The sequence below is a fragment of the Hyla sarda genome, chromosome 4 (genome assembly GCF_029499605.1).
Source record: "Hyla sarda isolate aHylSar1 chromosome 4, aHylSar1.hap1, whole genome shotgun sequence".
Taxonomy (NCBI): domain Eukaryota; kingdom Metazoa; phylum Chordata; class Amphibia; order Anura; family Hylidae; genus Hyla; species Hyla sarda.
In genome coordinates, this window is record NC_079192.1 from 122,477,866 (window position 1) to 122,497,296 (window position 19,431).

The window sequence follows — 19,431 nt, forward strand, 5'->3', positions numbered from 1 at the left end:
ATCATTTTTGTGACTTTACCGGATAAGCTGCCTTGTGTGTATACATAAGAAGCAGAATTATTTCTAGCCATTGTATAACTTTTATATGGTATTTTTCAGCAGATTTTTGCTCTGTTGGCTTCATCTCTAATTTGCAGTTCTCCAAGAGCTGATGAGCAGAGCTCCCTCCTCCCCCCTTCATAGACTTGTACTGCATGTTTAGCGGACAGAAGAAAGCTGAGCTGATTTTCAGAGAACAATATTAGCAGAATGAGGGTGGACAGGGAAAATATTTGATCATAGGAAAAATAAGTATTTTAGTCTAATAACATGTAACAAAGTTTCTAATAATCGCTTGTACTATTGATCGATGCAAAATTTGCTCAAATTGCAGTGCCTATTTAAAGGTGCTTAGAGATAAGAGGGAAGCCCTGATTTACCTTTCAGATGCAGCATGAACCCTCTAAGCCCTACCCTCACTACATTTGTTCTGTCCTGCTCTCCCCTAACAACAGGTAGTTAACAATTTGAGACATCTCATTTTAGCAGTGAATTGAGAGTGAATGATTAGTGCAGGAGGAGAAGAATACATTAACTAACAAAAGATAAATGAAAATGAAAGCTGCAAAATATGTCTGTTTTGATTCAGTAGTATGAAGGCCAGGATTTGTAGAGCACACATACGCATTGATATTTGAATTTTTCCACTCATTAAAAAGTTTGGTGGCCAGTTGTTCACATTCTGAGATTCCATAGCTACAAGCCATATTGACTGCATTTACTTCACTGTATCTGTAGATAAAATAATAGAATTAATAGAAAGAACATTTTAATAATGCACAATATACTTCCTGTCAGTGTAAGCAGGGGATGTACAATTAGAATGAATTCTGGAGATAATAATGAGGATATTATTAGGCTAAGTTCACAATGGAGCTCTGTCCCTTAACCCTTTTAAAGGATGGGAGTTAAGTGGAGAAAAAAATACTGCATGCCCTATTGTTTTTCTCCACTCAACTCGTATAAAATACCAGACACCTGCCAGACCCCATTCAATTCAATGTGAAAAGGGTCCACTTGGCTTCCCTTTCTGTCACCAAATGAAGACATATTTGATGATTAAGTTATTTTGGATATATAGTGGGGCAAAAAAGTATTTAGTCAGCCACCAATTGTGCAAGTTCTCCCACCTAAAAAGATGAGGGAGGCCTGTAATTTTCATCATAGGTATACCTCAACTATGAGAGACATAATGAGAAAAATAATCCATAAAATCACATGATTTTTAAAGAATTTATTTGCAAATTATGGTGGAAAATAAGTATTTGGTCAATAATAAAAGTTAATCTCAATACTTTGTTATATACCCTTTGTTGGCAATGACAGGGGTCAAATGTTTTCTGTAAGTCTTCACAAGTTTTTCACACACTGTTGCTGGTATTTTGGCCCATTCCTCCATGCAGATCTTCTTTAGAGCAGTGATGTTTTGGGGCTGTCACTGGGCAACACAGACTTTCAACTCCCTGCAAAGGTTTTTTTTATGGGGTTGAGATATGGAGACTGGCTAGGCCACCCCAGGACCTTGAAATGGGACCTTGAAATGCTTCTTACTGGGGTGAGGGTGGGATGAAAGGGCTGATAATATTACCCTAGGGGCAGATGGCATTAAACCCCTTGTGTTTGTGATGCCAAGGCGTGGTTATCCTCTACACCACCCGAGGCATGGCCGCTGGTTCCTGGTCTAGGCGCGGAGAAATAATCATTCCGATGCAAATTTACGGAAAATGGCAGCTTTACTGAGGCAGACAGATGAAATTGTCTTTACAGCTCAGTTAGACACAAGCAGTTGACCAGTGAATTAGGAGACTTGTGGGCTCTCTGGGACTTGTAGTGGACTTGGACTGAATTATGCAGACCCACGCTGACTTTAGCAGACTTGACTGACTTGACTATAACTGACTTGACTTCAACCCTGTGGCTGCTTACCAGGCTTTAACGTTCACTTGAAGGGGCACTTGATGATTGAAGCGTGGCTGCGTGGTTAGGCCTAGGTCTCCCTCAGGACACAACGACGATCTCAGGTCTTTACTGTACTGCTCCTCAGCTTAGACTGAACTGGTTAGCTCCTCCCTTGGTTTATAAGGGAGCAATTTGGAGGACTCACATAGGTCACCCACAAGTCACCTGGTCACTGACACGTTCCCTGGTTACATGACTTCACCACATTACAAAACCACTCCTTTGTTGCTCAGACGGTATGTTTGGGATCATTATCATGCTGAAAGACCCAGCCACATTTCATCTTCAATGCCCTTGCTGGTGGAAGGAGATTTTCACTCAAAATCTCATGATACATGGCCTTATTCATTCTTTCCTTTACACTGATCAGTCATCCATGTCCCTTGGCAGGAAAACTGCCCCATAGCATGATGTTTCCACCCCCATGCTTCCCAGTAGGTATGGTGTTCTTTGGATGCAACTCGGCATTCTTTCTCCTCCAAACACGACGAGTTAAGTTTTTACCAAAAAGTTCTACTTTGGTTTCATCTGACCATATGACATTTTCCCAATACTTTTCTGAATCATACAAATGCTCTCTAGCAAACTTCAGATGGGCCCGGACATGTACTGGCTTAAGCAGGGGGAAATGTCTGGCACTGCATGATTCGAGTCCCTGGCGGCGTAGTGTGTTACTGATGGTAGCCTTTGTTACTTTGATCTCAGCTCTCTGCAGGTCATTCACTAGGTCCCCCCATGTAGTTCTGGGATTTTTGCTCACCGTTCTTGTGATCATTTTGACACCACAGGGTGAGATCTTGCGTGGAGCCCCAGATCGAGGGAGATTATCATTAATCTTGTATGTCTTCCATTTTCTAATAATTGCTCCCACAGTGGATTTCTTCATACCAAGCTGCTTGCCTATTGCAGATTCAGTCTTCCCAGCCTGGTGCAGGTCTACAATTTTGTTTCTGGTGTCCTTCGACATTTCTTTGGTCTTGACCATAGTGGAGGTTGGAGTGTGACTGTTTGAGGTTGTGGACAGGTGTCTTTTATACTGATAACAAGTTCAAACAGGTGTAATTAATACAGGTAATGAGTGGAGGACAGAGGAGACTCTTAAAGAAGAAGTTACAGGTCTGTGAGAGCCAGAAATCTTACTTCTTTGTAGGTGACCAAATAATTTTTTTCCACTATAATTTGCAAATAAATTCTTTAAAAATCAGACAATGTGATTTTATGGATTTCTTTTTCTCATTATGTCTCATAGTTGAGGTATACCTATGATGCAAATTACAGGCCTCTCTCATCCTTTTTAAGTGGGAGAACTTGCACAATTGGTGGCTGGCTAAATACTTTTTTTCCCCACTGTATAAGATTTATCTCACATATTGCTCAATATTAAAATGGCAACAATACTGTAAAGGCTTTATCTAGGGGATAAGTAGCTGATACTTTCTATGATGGGAAAACTGCTTCAAAACTATGTGTCCATAAATGTGGTACTTACTGTTCTGTTAAAGTTGCAGGTCTAACAGTCCAATCAATTGTCTTGTTTTTAAAATACTCATAAAGAGGTATAACCTGCTGCTTCATGTAAGCCTGTTTGAGAAATGCCACACATTTAGTGATGGCCAGGATCACAGTGTTAATACAGCATTCTATGAGCATTATCTTATACTGTTCGTCCATAGACAGCGAGACCAGTGAGGCCAGTGATTGGCCGCAGTGTGTTAGAAATATAATTAGCAGAGAAGGAAGATCTCATCATCCAGGGCAGTAAACAGAGGCTTTGAGGACAAGACTGGCATTGTTGACCCACAGATGAGTATAGTGTACAGTTGCCTCTAAATAGTCTTAATGAAACATGTCCTACGATTTAGCTGCTGCTCAGAGAAACATTCAATAAATCCTATAGACTTTCTTTTCTGTCTGTAAATGTTACCAATAACAGCAAGAGGTGCTACACACAGTTTCAGATAATGGGGAGGAGGGGGGGGGGGGGCAGCTCTCACATACTAAAGATACAGAGGAGAGCACATGAAAGGGTAGGAAATAATGGCTGTGTACAAGTATAGAGCGAAAATAGAGCTCACACCGCAATCTGCAGAGGCAGTGAAAACAAAACAAATCAACATTTTTAATAAAGACCTATAGAGAAAATGGTTTTGCACTATTGTAATAACAAATCCATTATAAATAAATGTTCTTCAAATATGTGTATAGCTCTGAATGAAAGAGTGATAACGACATAAAATAAGCCTGCAGGATTGCTTTAGAGGTGATAATAAACCTCAGATAGCTCAGTGAACATGCATTCTCAATAGGGAGAAAAGAATAAGTCTCTGATAAACACTGGCATCTCAACTCCCATGAGAAAAAAGGGTTCATATTGAAATCCATCAGTCCCAATCCTTCTTTCTCTTGACATCTTCCAGGATAATGGTTGGCAAATCCTGCCGAAATTAACAGGTGTGGCCAATATTCATCTAATGTGCAAAGGCCACCATTACATTCTTGGGTTTATCATGAGTGTTTATTCTTGTGTTTATTATTATAAACCTATGAGTATCATAAGTTAATAACAAAAACATTACGTCCTGGTATTTTACCTTCATTGGTCCATACACGTCTGTGCGGTCAAACATCTGTGTAAAGTAACTGAGACTGTTGATGGCCGCCTGCCATGGCATGTACTCCACATCCTTGGAGAGAAATGTAGTTGTTTCAAGTGCTCTTGTAGTCTTTATTATCTCAGCTCTAAAATGCAATAAACAATTTTAAAACAGTTTTAAGAACTCCCAATTATTAAACAATTTGGAATACTGTATTAGACATTTGGCTATTTTGGCACTGGGGTACTGTTTGAAAAATAAAGTAATTTGTTCATGCTTAATAGGGGCCTATTATCTGTGGGATTATTATAAAAACAGAATCTGTCACGGATGCAGTTAAGATGGAAACAATGAACTCTATTGTGAACAGAGCTTGACAAAGTTGTAAAGTACATGCTACTTTTATGAAAAATGATAAAAATAGACTTGCAAAATAAGTGGCAGTACACATAAAATATATAAAATATGTCTCTCTTTCATCTCCCGCAGAAGAATATTCAGCGCATACCTCCAAGTATACACAAAATAGCTCTCCTCTAGAATGAAAAAGCTTGCTTTCTAGTGCCACCTATTGTTCCCTTATGGTAGAGAGCTATTTTGCATACTTTTTTCCCAGAGAGCCATGCATATCCCATAAGACTCCTAAGTCAGTTTGGCGGTCTTCTCAGGAAGACACTTGATCCCTTATAGAGCTAAGCTTATGCTATTATACATCAAATTGGTCTTTTGTGAAGTGTAAAATTACACTATGCAATATATGCTTTTTTTTAATCTTTTTTTATGCTTTTTACAAAACTTTACTATTAGTAATTGAGAGGAGACACGGGATATGTGAGGTCATATTGAGGGGTTTAGAATATTCTGAACATTTTTGCTCACCTGGCTAAATTAAATGCATCATCAATGATCTGAGCCCGGTTTATAACAGGAATAACCTGCAGAACAAAAATGGTTTACATAGATCATTGATAGCATTCATTCTCCCCTGGGGTACTAATACAGAGGTTTACAAAGGTTTTCATCTTCATTGAGCTGAGGGGCCATGGGAACATGGATTTATTTTTTAAATTGCAATAAATACTTTGAGGGGGATTTATCAAGACCTGTCCAGAGGAAAAGTTGCTCAGTTGCCCATAGCAACCAATCAGATCGCTTCTTTCATTTTTTAGAGGCCTTTACAAAAATGAAAGAAGCAATCTGATTGGTTGCTATGGACAACTCAGCAACTTTTCCTCTGGACAGGTTTTGATAAATGTCCCCCTTACAGTTTTATGCTGGCAGAAATGATTCAGTCTAAGGTATTCTATCCATCTCCTTAAAGGGGTACTCCCCTGCTCAGCATTTGGAACAAACTGTTCCAAACACTGGAGCCGGCGCCGGGAACTCGTGATGTCATAGCCCCGCCCCCTCATGGCATCATGATCCGCCCCCTCAATGCAAGTCTATGGGAGGGGCGTGACAGCCGCCACGCCCCTTCCCATAGACTTGCATTGAGGGGGCGGGGTGTGACATCATGAGGGGGTGGGGCTATGATGTCACGAGTTCCCGGCGCAGGCTCCAGTGTTCGGAACAGTTTGTTCCAAACGCTGAGCAGCGGCGTACCCCTTTAAGGCGACTGAACCTAGACACTTATATGTAACCTCTCCAGATTGTATACTCTTGGTAATATTTCTAATTGTCCCGCATCTGTTTGTTTTTCATATGTTAATGTCTCTGTTTTTACACACTTTAATAAAACTCTTTGACAAAACAAATAACAATGCAATAAATAATTGAGTTTTCCCAATTGTAGGATCAGTTGGTGTTCTCAATGGCACCATTTTGGGACATAGGTTTCCCCTTTTGGAGTATAGGTTTCTTTTTGATAACCCCAACCTAGGTAGACTGTTACCACCTTTGTACAAGAAAACCTCATCTTCCAGATTTGGAAATGCTGGCCTTGTGCTAAAGGGGTACTCTGCCCCTAGACATCTTATCCCCTATCCAAAGGATAGGGGATAAGATGTCAGATCGCCGGGGTCCTGCTGCTGTGGACCCCGGGGATCGCCGCTGCGGCACCCTGCTATCATTACTGCGCAGAGCAAGTTCGCTCTGTGCGTAATGACGGGCGATACAGGGGACAGAGCAGCATGATGTCATGGCTCCGCACCTCGTGACTGCCACACCCCCTCCCATAGACTTGTATTGAGGGGGGCGGGTTGTGACATCATGAGGGGCGGAGCCGTGACGTAACGATGCCCCAGCCCCTGTATTGCCCGTCATTACGCGCAGAGCGAACTCACTCTGTGCAGTAATGATAGCGGGGTGCCGCAGCGGCGATCCCTGGGGTCCCCAGCAGCGGGACCCCGGCAATCTGACATCTTATCCCCTATCCTTTGGATAGGGGATAAGATGTCTAGGGGCGGAGTACCCCTTTAAGTCCCCCAGACCCTGATTTTAGCATTCAAACATATATTCACACTGATCCACAGAAAACTTGCTCACTCTATTTTATTACACACCCATTAAAACAGAATGCACCACAATTAAGTATGGAAAAATCGATACATCTCTTTATTAAGTTATACAAAAATAGTTAAAAAACATAAAGATATATTTTAGACATAGACAGCACCAGATACATACAATGAATAGGTAAGAAGGCTCGACCCATAGGAATGAAGCCAGAAGTTAAGAAACCAGATCAGGTACAAGGCGTAACCATTTATACATTCATAGAATGATACAAGGAAAGACCTGAGCAAAAGTAAAGAACAATTACATAGGGGTGCCAAACCATACCTATACCAACCCCAACGATCGTTTTGCTGTAATATAGCATACCTATTCATTGTATGTATCTGGTGCTGTCTATGTCTAAAATGTATCTTTATGTTTGTTAACTATTTTTGTATAACATAATAAAGACATATATCGATTTTTCCATACTTAGTTGTGGTGCATTCTGTTTTCATATGTATGTAATATTATATATGCACCCTTTACATGCAGGTTGCTGTAGGGTTTTTTTGTATCGGTGATATATCCCTTGATTTTATATTGCACTGAAGGGTCACGTGTCATTTCCATATAGGGAAGCTCCATTTGTAAAAGGGCAAATGTCAATAGACCTAAGTTGTCTTGAACTATTTACCATTGTTTCTTCTATTTTTGTTAGGGTACGTTCACACCATGTTTATGTTTTCGTTTTAGGAAAAAACATACTTTAACTGGTGCTAAAAGCGGATGCTGTGGTATGCCATACAGCCTAATCCATTTCCCATTGGCTTACATTATTTTAAAAAAAATAGGACCGCAATGACATCAATGTATCTAATACATGCTGAAGCATGGTATCTGCTTACAGTAAGTACTTCCCAACACAGCATTATCTATATGTTTAGCCAAAACAATAACCAATACTCACTGAAAGGTCAGTGTTCAGTTGTTCAAGCAATCTGTCCCAGTTTCCATCATCATAGTTAACCCTGTAATATCCAGTCATATTGATGTTTGCAAGCAGCCAGTTATTTCCTTGCCCAGTCAAATCAAATGGGCTGTGTGTGTCTGACATGGAAGAAATGTTTCATCAAAATGTTATCCTTTTATAAAAGTTGCACATAAAGATTTTGCTTAAAAAATTGCCACTATTTTACACCATGAAACTAGTGCGAACCCAATGATAGATTCCCCCTATGGGAACCCAGCCTATGACTAGATTCCCAGGTTCTCTGTTTTTGAATTCTGTTAAAATGTCCTGTTTTTTTTTTTTTTTTTTTTTTATATATCTTTTATAGAAAGTAATATTTTTTCTTTCCAGATGAAGCAGCAGGAAGCTTTTTTGGAGCAGTTGTCCATTTCTTTACCGATCCATTTGAATCACTTTGTATTTATTTTAAGCAAATTATTTTGCCAACAGGCACACAAGATGGTGCAACAGGATGCCTATCCTGCAGCATCCTGGTGCCATAGGCTTGCATTGTAAAAAAAACAGATCCACCAGGATCCTATTTTTGACTGTTTGTCCTGTTAAGCTTAAGAATCGGTGTAGATGTCAATACTGGATACAGCTCAAACTAGCTGTGTAAGGCTGGGTTCACACTACAAAGATTTCAAATGAATCATCTTACCCTGAACCCAGTCATATGACTGAATAAGTCAGCGCTAGGACCGCAAGTATTTGCTTTGGTATTCTGCCCAAAAAAAAGTTCATTTTTTCTGCATGGAAATTCCATAGTGTGAACAAAGCCTTACTCTGTATACGGATTATCCATATACGGATTATCTAATGTTTTTCCCCATCCTGTATTTCCATTTTTTATTCAAAGCTTAGATATTCCTATATGAAAAAAATTATAATGGGAAGTTCTTACCTGCAGGATGTTTAAGCCAGAAATTCATTTGAAGACTAGTTCTGGTGATATATGTGATAGGTACAATCCAGGTATAGCTGAAAAGATTGAAAACAATATTGTTGGGAATATAAAGGGAAGAAATGTGCCTTGTAAATTAGTGTATAAATAATACAGGGACATTACTGTATTGCATAGAAATATAGAGGGACATTTATCAATGTTTGCTTATGTATTCTTTTTTTTAGTAATTTTTTCCTTACTTTTTTTTGCTTATGTGTGACTTATTTATCAACTGCTTTCAGCCTGTTGATAATTTTCTTTCACGTAAGCAATTTTTCCTTTTTTACTTTGGTAGTAGCTTTTTCTGCTCCATCTTTGAGCTGGAGTAAATGTAGTAAATTTTTAACCCTGTTGCGACTTTTTTTTGTGCAGTTGCGACTGTCGCAGTTAATAAATACCTGACTACCCATAGTCCATTTTAAAATTATTACTACGTAGTTAATTTTTGGAAAACATGCTTTTCTCGCTTTCCAGTCAAAATGTCGCAAGAAAAATCGCGTAGTCGCAGTTGCGACAATTTTGCCACAATTATAGTAAAGAAAACCTGACTAAACCCGTTGATAAATGTCCATAATAGTGATTATGGGTAGTGATGTGAATATTTTAATGTCTTGGGGTTGGGGTGTGTTCAGTGTTTGCTGTGTTCACACAGCAGGCATTTGTGAGCTTCCGGCAGTGTGGACATACTGCTACTGGGGATGCCACCCTCCATACACTTCCCTCAAGGGGTTTGCCACATTCTGTCACTTTTAATGGAAAACATCCTTATTATTGTAACATGGGACGTACTGATGGATATTCACTTTACTTCTCCACCATTGTTAATAATAATGAGGCTCCAACCCCCCGATCCTCCATCCGTCCATCTGTTGGGTCAGCACTCCAGTCCATAGCATGCCTGCCTATATAGGAGCCTGTGACCATATACACCACTCTGCTTCCTCCAATGCCTGCACTTGTTTGTTGTGCGACTATGAGGGGGCAGAGTGAGGTATATGGTCACAGGCTCCTATATAGGCAGACATGATATAGACTATATATATAGAGTGCTGTTATCACGGTTAGGACAACAGAGGATCTGGAAGACGGAGCCTCATCATTGCTCACAACTGGGCAGAAGTAAAGTGAATATCCATCAGTAAGTCCCATGTTACAATTATTGTAGAGGAAAAAGAAAAGATGGAGGCACTCCTTGTGGAGTAAAATCACTACAATGTAGGGGGAGGGTAGGGGGAAGAATCACCGCTCACCCGACATAGTTGTGTAGTTCATACACAACAATGGTGATCGCGTAGATAATAATCCGGATCTGCAGCCTTCCTGATATTGCATTATCCACAATAAAATCCTCTGTTAAGGTATCCTACCTGTCTGATGTCCTTCTCCCGGTCAGCGCCGATGAATTCCTGAACCAGAAGCCAGCCCTGTTCACCAATGTTACAATGATTAGGATATATTCACTATTAATAGTGACAGAAGGTGGCCAACGCCATGAACCATCAGAAGAACTATAAACCCCTATAACTCAGGAACGTGTGAGTGTGTGTGGAGGGAGGAGCTGATCGATATACACAGCTATCTATACATGCCAAAAAAAAATTGAATTCGGTAGTGACCACAGGTTCTCTAAATAACATCCAGCATATCTGACACTTGAGAAGAAATATTGTACTTAGACTATGATCTTACTTATAATCTGATGGCCGAGTGACTGTTGCTTCCGGATCTAAAAGAAAATGTTTCTGTTCTACTAATCCACGAGTTGTATCTATCGTCACCACAGGAAAACCCATCTGCAAGACCCATGTGTTCATGATATCTTCAATTCTGTTTTCAAGCTGAAATTGTTTATCATCAATAGCCTAAAGCAAAAATAAAAACAAGGATTAAATCAAATACAACCAGCTAGGCAAGACAAAGTGAATCCGGCACTGCAATTCACAATAGATCCCGTCCTGGATTAGCCAGTCCAGCAAACAAAACCAGTTGGGCTGATCTGAGGGTGCACTCCAAGCAAAGAATAGCAAACAGTTCAAAGAATAAAGCAGATGCACTCACCCAGGAATTCTTGCCAGATGAAATCTTTATTCAATAATTCATAAAACGGTGTAGCGGGTAGACGCGGGTAGACGCAGAGGAGCAGCCTCGCAGCTGCGAGGCTGCTCCTCTGCATCTACCCGCTACACCGTTTTATGGATTATTGAATAAATATTTAATCTGGCAAGAATTCCTGGGTGAGTGCATCCGGTTTATTCTTTGAACTGTTTAAATCAACTATATTTCACACATTGGGGAAGTTCTCCATTGTTCCCTTGTTTTGTATTGAAAGTTTATAGGGGTTTGAAATAAAATAAAGTGTTTGAAATAAAATAAATTCTACCATTTTTCACAGCAGTAAATACTTGTTTTTTTTTATTTTTAGATGTAAATGTTGCTGCTATTTAGTTTATGGTTTGGTAGCTACATTACTGGCGATATATTATATTTCTTTGACATTTCAGGCTGTTATTCAGAAACTTTTTGCTGACTTCACTGTCCACACATACTATAGTTATCAACTTGCACAGTGATAACTACAATATAGGACCGACCTGAGATCATATGGATCGGCACATTTAAGAAATGTGAATAAATGTGGATGGAATATCACTATTCAAGCACTACTGAGCTGTAAACATAGTTTTAGGAATTGGCGAGGAATTCTCACTTAAAAATTCCGCTGCAGAATTTCTCTTATTTTTTCACATGGAATTTGCGTGGAATTCCATGCGGAATATAGGAGGAACTGTGTCGGGCCGTAAAATTTCATTGATTTCCATGGGACAAAGACGCGGATTCTGCATGAAGAAAGAACATTTTCATTCTTCATGCGGAACGGAATTCAGCGGCGGAATTTCGCTTGCGGAAATTCCTCAGTGTGAACTGAGGAGCGGAAATACAGTTAAACTCTCTTGGGTTTTTCACTGCTGACTGAATTGGAGAGGAATAAGCGAGCAGAATTACTCAAGTAAATTCCTCCCCAATTTCTCAGTGTGAACATACCCTAACATACAAACAAAGGCATGAAATTAAAAAAAGACTGGTACCTATCCTCCTTTTTTGGAGTGTAGAGGCAGCATGTGTCAGTCTGCACCATTGTCCTTCCAGAATGAATCTACAGTGCCACAGTGCAGCTGATGGAACCTTGCCCACATGTCATGTCTGACTGCGGCATTGCTTGTCCATGACTGAACAAGGAGCCATTGGCAATCACATGCAGGTGGGTGTTTTTCTGCATGGCACCACCAGACTCAAGAAGAAAGTGAAAATTAGGCAATGCCACTGATTAAGAAAACTGGTTGCAACATTGTAAACAGAATTATGGTATTAACTTGAATTTTAAATGGGCACTGTCAGATATAAAAACTTTGCATATTTTGTACATCTTGGTAAAACAATAGTTTTTCTAATATACTTCTTTAAAAATGTTTTCACATTTTATTAAAGAAAACTGCCTTTGAAAATCCCACCACTAGGGGTCACCATACCTCCTGGGACGCTTATGAGTCCCACAGCAGCATGAGTGTGTCCAAGGGTCATGGACACGAGATGGCTGATTGAAAAAGCTGCAGGAGGAACACAGCCTGCAGCAACACTGCTGTAACACAGAGTTTTACCAAACATGGGTCTCCAGCTGTTGCAAAACTACAATTATAAAGGATTACACACATGAATGACATAGGAAGATGTAGGTGTATAAGTATTATACACTCACCATATTGTCTTTGGTGGTAGAGTAAAGGCAATCTCCAATAATCATTGTGTGGGTGAGTACAGCATGAAACCAGAGAGGAAAGAGTTACAGAACAAGGCTGCCAGGCTCCCAAGAGCAGTGAGTAAGCAAAGTGAGGGAGGGGGAGGAGTCATCACAGTGCAGGAAAGAGAAGGACACACACCCTCCCTTTAAGACAATTGAAAAGACATTGAACAGCCCGAATATGCAATTTTTTTTGTGAAATATGGGTGATAGAGACATAGGGGGACATTTTTCATTGTTGCTTTGGTAAGCGAGTACTTGTAGGCTTTTTTTTTTTGCTTTGGTTTTGCTTATGTGTGACATATTAATCATACTATCACAGGGGTTGATAAATTTTCCTCACATAAGCAAAAAACAATAAAATTACTTTGGAATACCATTTTCTTAGCACACATAAGCAAAAAAAAATGTGTGTGTGTTTATTACCACTTTTTTTTCCCTCTAAATGTCCTAACTCTTTTTTTTTTCTTTTCATTTCAGATCCGTCTATCCTGTGGGCTACTTCAGATTTGGTGAACTACAATGACCAGCATTTCATTTTAACAACATTTTGTAACGAGGGCTTGTGGGAAATTGATTTTTGGAATAAAAGTTTTTAAAATGTGTTTTTTTTATTTTATTTACTTTAGTTTAGGCTTAGTAGTGGAAGCTGTCTTATAGACGGAGTCCATTACTAAGCCAGGGCTTAGAGTTAGCCCCAATAACAACTAGCACTAACCCCCTGATTATTACCCTGGTACCCACGGCCACAGGGATGCCGGGAAGAGCCGGTACCAACAGGCCCGGAGCGTCAAAAGTGGCACTCCTGGGCCTAGGTGGTAACAGGCTGGCGTTATTTAGGCGGGGGAGGGCCAGTAACAATGGTCCTTGCCCACCCTGGTAACGTCAGGCTGTTGCTGTTTAGTTGGTATATGGCTGAGGATATAAATACAGGGAACTCTATGCGATTTTCTTTTATTTAATTATTTATGGGGAAAAAAATACCACATAGGGTTCCCCATATTTTCATTCTCAGCCAAATACCAACCAAGCAGCAACAGCCTGATGTTACCAGGGTGGACGAGGACCATTGATACTGGCCCTCCCCAGCCTAAATAATGCCAGCCTGTTACCACCTAGGCCCAGGAGCGCCTAGGTGGTGGGTACCCAGGGCGGTGGGTACCAGGGTAATAATTGGGAGTTCGTGCTAGCTGTTTTTGGTGATAACGCTAAACCCTGGCTTAGTAATGGATTCTGTCTATAAGATAGTTTCCACTACTAAGCCTGTAAAGTAAAGTAAATAAAAAAAACAACATGTTTAAAAACTTTTATTCAAAAAAGCACTCCCTCACAAGCCCTTGTTAACCATTTTATTAACATTAAACAAAAAGAAAACGGAATAAGATGGAATAGATTTCATCCAATGTGACCAGATTGGAGTTACTGTTTATCATCAGAATGTGCGGTCAGGGTATGAAATACAAATTACCCATTGTTTGGTATGTATGTAAATGTGTCAATATTAAATGTGCTACATTGTTTGAATATTTTAACTTACTTTTTGTAAGTGTTTCCACAGGTCAGTATACACTGTGTTTCCATATGCAAATTCATTAAAATAAGCCTAGAGGGGGGAAAAAAATGATTATTTGCATGACCATATGCAAAATCTGCATTAACTTTTTACCGGTATATTGTCACAGGATGGAAATGCTGCAGATTTTCTGCAGTGGATAATTCGCGCCATTTCTGCAACTTATTTGCAGCAGCATTTGTTGTGGATTAGATACTGTGCACTTAGTTGTGGATTGCAAATATTTTACATAAAGAACTTAAAATGTACAGCTGTGGATTTCGCCATAGATCCACAGCATTGGCAATGGCAAGATATGAATATGTGCATATCTGAAAGACACTGGGGGCAATTTATTAAAACTGTGTAATACTTACCAGATTTATCAAAGTGTATCATGCTGTTTGTAGCTAAAGACAATCAAATCTGTTAACTATTAGTTTGCTTACTCTAAACTATAATAACACGCCAAAATGTTGACACATGTAGACGATGCCCACTTTAAAACTTTGGCCACTCCCTTTTAGTCGACCAGTGTCTAAAACTCTTGACAAATGTGATAAGTAATGTAATTCATTTTTGGTGCAAATTGTGCAAGAACTCTGGTGTATTGCAATACTAAATCTGGGCCACTGTGTGTTTTTTGGAAGATTTAAAAGGGTAATCCTTGACAGGATATGTCATAAATGCCTGATAAATGTGGGTCCCACCAATAGGGGCTCAGCAACTCTATCTTCCATAGAAGTGAATAGAAACATGCGTGGCCCCCTCAGGATTCATTTTCTGCTTTAAGGGGTACTCCACCTCTAGACATCTTATCCTCTATCCAAAGAATAGGGAATAAGATGTCTGATAAGATGTCCCAGTGGCCAGACCTCCCTCGATCTCCGTTCCGGCTACCCAGTAATCCGCTGCACGGAGCAAACTCAGCCCTGTGCCAGATTACGAGTGACCACAGATGACGACCACGACTGCCCGAAGCCTAGCGCAGTTGGCATTCTGAACATAAATGTTCAGAATGCTGGGATGCTGGGCCGGAGATCGCGGTTGTCCCAGTGGCCGGACCCCCCATGATCAGATATCTGATTCCCTATCCTATGGATAGAGGATAAGATGTCTAGGGGCAGAGTACCCCCTTAAATGCAGTGGTAAGTGACCACATCACAAGGCAGGACAGAGGTGATGAGATTCTTATTCTTGGGATTGGTGCAGGTCCCAGAGATGGTAACTACATCTATGAGAAATGTATGACATATTCTGTTGCAATTTACTGCCAGGGCTGTTACATAAAATCTAAATTAAACTTTATTTTAATTCCAGGCTGGAAGGCAACAAAACATGAATGTGGTATCCCGGTACCGTATTGCATACCGTACCTTGTATGGTGGTCCCCAAAGTCAGAGTTACTACGTTCAGGTAGAGTTCCCCAGGTGGGACAGCCCCTAGTCACCACCTCCTTCTCTAATTTTATAATGTTTATGTGTACATATTTAATAATGGGGATATTTAATATAATTCATATTAGTATACTTACCTTTGTAGCGTCGCAGGAACTTCGGTCATGTGACTATGTTAATTCCTCTATGGTATGTTGGAAGACCTTTGGAGGTCCTTGGGTCACATGATTACCCATAACCCTTTGTAAAGATGATTAACAGAAGTATTGGACCAATCAGTATAAGTTCAGCCCCTGCCCATATAAGGGAGCTGTAGCCAATGATCACTCTCTTGGGTTCCTGCTCTCATGGATGCCGGACTATCAGGATGGATCTGCGCAACTTACAAAGACACTCTAGGCCTGAAGCCAGCCGGCCTCAGCCTCAATCAAACTGTGAGTCCTAAACGAAATCCCCACTAAAGTTAGCGTGACTGCTGGACCTAAACTAAATCCCCTAAATCCAGCGGAACAGCGCATATCAGTCTACGGACTCTAAAACGCTTAAGGTCCAAACCACTGTCAATCTCCAAGAGACTTTGCATGTATAGAGACTGTTCCGGTTATGAAGCTTGCATAAAATCTTCAGTAAAAGTTCTGACTGTTTTCAGCAAACTCTCTGGTTGTGGACATTCATTTATTCCATACCTCCCTATCGCTCTTGGGAAGGGTGGCGGTAGGACAAGCATTGCAGAGGAGCCCTCACGAATAGAAAGGGTTAATCAGACACCCTTTAATTACCGCACAGCTACACCCCATATACCCTACACCCCCAGGCTATAACATGAAAAACAGTGAATACTTCTGCAAGGTACAGTATAGATTTGCTTACTTCAAACCAAGCTCCAGTAGAGCAGCATTGCTGCAGGCCATTAGCAGGGTATGAATAATAAGAAACCTACACAATATGCAAGTGGTACTTACCCGAAGTCCCTCTACAAAAAGCTCTTCAGTGAGAAATGAGGACAACATGCGAATGACTGCTGCACCCTAAAACGAAAGAGAACATACCCAACGTAAGGGCAGTAGGCGAGCATGAATGTGCCCTAAATGGATTTTCAGACAAATTACATTTCTGTCTCAGGTTACCTTACTATATGTAATGGAATCAAAGAATGCACTGATTTCTGATGGAGTGTTCACATCTTCTTCTTTTGTTGTAAGTGGATGAGAAGAGGTTAAAGCATCAACACCCATTACTCTTTGGATGTCGTTAAGCACTATCAGATCTTTCTGTAATGGTCAGAGAACAATTTTGTGAGTACATCAACATGCACAAGATGGCATTCATTGCCACAGCAGCAACACTTTACTGTAAACCTGTCATCTTCAATTGCTTTATTTCATTAATTTATTTCATTCCTTTTTATCTTTTGTGTTTTTAAATAAAGAAATATTATTCAATAATACAAACAATATCTTCAATGCTAATCTCAAATAAAAAATGGGAGCTGTCTTTTGACCTTTCCAGCCTTTTCACTAGTATCTTCTCAGTCATTGCAGACGGGACAATGATGGAACATATACAACATTCTGATTTAAAGCATGATCCGTCTCCTTCCTTTGGGAAATTAATATTTATGCAAGGATACTAAGTTTTAGTTTAAAATTGTAAAAAAATAAATAAATAAATAAAAGTAAACATTTGACAGACCGTCAGCATTGGACTGGCCCACTGCCGAACCAAAGAATCCTAGAGTGCGCCAAGGCACTGACCAAACCATTTGCCACCTCTAGGACCAGAAACATAAAGAGGAGCTTGCTCCGAAGATCCATGGCCGATGCCTCAGATCACCAGATGAGCGCTGCTTTTACCAGCAGCTACCTGTCCCATAAAAAAAATGTGTGCCTTTTCAATAATGCTGTACACAGCCAATTTGTAAGCCATGTCTGGACTCGTGTAGATTTGCCTCTTAGTTAGTTGCGCCAAAAGATGTGACAAACTGAAAAATTGCACATCATAAATTCCTGACCACTGCATGATATCAACTGAAATCACGACTTGGTATGTTCTTTTTGAAAAATCTTCTTAATGAAAAGTGACAAAGTCTGTTGTAAAAGGTCACTGCGCTAAAGAACAGCAAAAAAAGAAAACGGGGTAAAATAATTCATAAATCTCCCCCCCCCCCCTGTAGCTCCATCACAAATCGCCCCTGCCTGTTTACTTGGCCTGAGTGGGTCTTTGCTACAGTAGTCTGCACAGTAAGTGACCACTGCTGAGCAGGGTAGATGATGAAGTTGGATCCTCATAAATTATAATGTCATGGCATATATTAGCAATATGGCATTACATTCAACCAATAGAATATCCCTTTAGAATAGATTACACCTGGGAAACAGCCCACCTCTAGTCAAACCCCCTGAAATGTACCATAAGGGGGACTCTCATGGGCTCAATAATAGCAATGAACACACTAAAATCATCTTTTCACCACTCTAAAGGGTTAATCTAACAAAACCATGCAGGTATGCTTTAAGAAACATACTATGTTCCAGGTGGGCTCTGCATAGTTGGCTCCCAAGTATTCCACATAAGAGGCAAAACCTTCATTTAACCACAGATCATTCCACCATCGAACTGTTACAAGATTCCCGAACCACTGCAGCAGAAATACAATGAGATTGTTAGCTTGATGTATGAAGCAGACCATCCTAATGCGGAAACCTATCAATGCAAAAGGTAGTGATATCAAATTTACACATAGATCAGAAAAAAAAAACATTGCATTTTTATTAAAGGGAAACTGTGTTAGAAAAGCTGCTCTGATGTTCAGGAGTTTGAGAAAGCTGGATGACACATGGTCAGATAGAACAGACAAAAAATGTATGCATAAAAAAAAGCTTCTGTACTTTTATTACTAAACCTTTGCACTAATTTAGGAAGATCTATTTGTAATTTTACAAATTTTACTCTCCAATAATCATCCTCTCTGTGTAGCATGTACAACATGAAAACAGAGAGGAAAGGTTTACAGAGCAAACTGCAGTGATTAAATGAAGTTATCTAGCACAGCACAGCAGATTCGGGGAGGGAGTGATGCACAGTGAGGACAAGCTCCCTCCATAAGGGAAGATGTAAATTAACTTAGCAAGATATATAGGGTATTTGTGAGAGAAATTTAGGTACTAGATACATAAAAAAATATGCTTACCGTATATACTCGAGTATAAGCCGACCCAAATATAACCCGAGGCCCCTAATTTCACCCCAAAATCCCAGGAAAAGTTATTGACTCAAGTATAAGCCTAGGGTGGGAAATACATCATCCCCCCCTGTCATCATCCAGACCCCCGTCATTAACACCCTCATCATCATCACCCTGTCATCATCACCCTGTCATCATCCCCCCTTCATCTTCCCCCCTTCATCATCACCGCCTGTCATCATCCCCCCTTCATCATCACCGCCTGTCATCATCCCCTTGTCATCATCCCCTTGTCATCATCCCCTTGTCATCATCCCCTTGTCATCATCCCACCCCCCCTTCATCATCCCCTTGCCATCATCCCATTGTCATCATACCTAACCCCCTTCATTATCCCCTTGTCATCATCCCCTTGACATCATCCCCCCCCCTTCATCATCCCCTTGTCATCATCCCCACCCCCCCTTCATCATCCACTTGTCATCATCCCCTTGTCATCATCCCACACCCCCCCTT

General features: G+C 40.3%; 1 protein-coding gene across 2 annotated transcripts in view; it reads right to left on the reverse strand.

Annotated features, from left to right (window-relative positions):
* The window catches only part of LOC130368390 (aminopeptidase N-like), a 70,956-nt gene that overhangs the window by 2,979 nt on the left and 48,546 nt on the right, over positions 1-19,431 (reverse strand). Inside the window, exons 7-18 of one of the 2 annotated variants that reach the window (XM_056571978.1) lie at positions 18,256-18,369; positions 16,859-17,002; positions 16,694-16,759; positions 14,320-14,385; positions 10,676-10,848; positions 10,354-10,410; positions 8,945-9,021; positions 7,999-8,138; positions 5,472-5,527; positions 4,590-4,737; positions 3,488-3,579; positions 664-771 (exon numbers count right to left, since the gene is read on the reverse strand). In XM_056571978.1, the coding sequence (XP_056427953.1) occupies positions 664-771; positions 3,488-3,579; positions 4,590-4,737; positions 5,472-5,527; positions 7,999-8,138; positions 8,945-9,021; positions 10,354-10,410; positions 10,676-10,848; positions 14,320-14,385; positions 16,694-16,759; positions 16,859-17,002; positions 18,256-18,369 (1,241 nt within the window). The remainder of the gene's footprint in view (positions 1-663; positions 772-3,487; positions 3,580-4,589; positions 4,738-5,471; positions 5,528-7,998; positions 8,139-8,944; positions 9,022-10,353; positions 10,411-10,675; positions 10,849-14,319; positions 14,386-16,693; positions 16,760-16,858; positions 17,003-18,255; positions 18,370-19,431) is intronic. The other variant, XM_056571979.1, reaches the window with a different exon arrangement.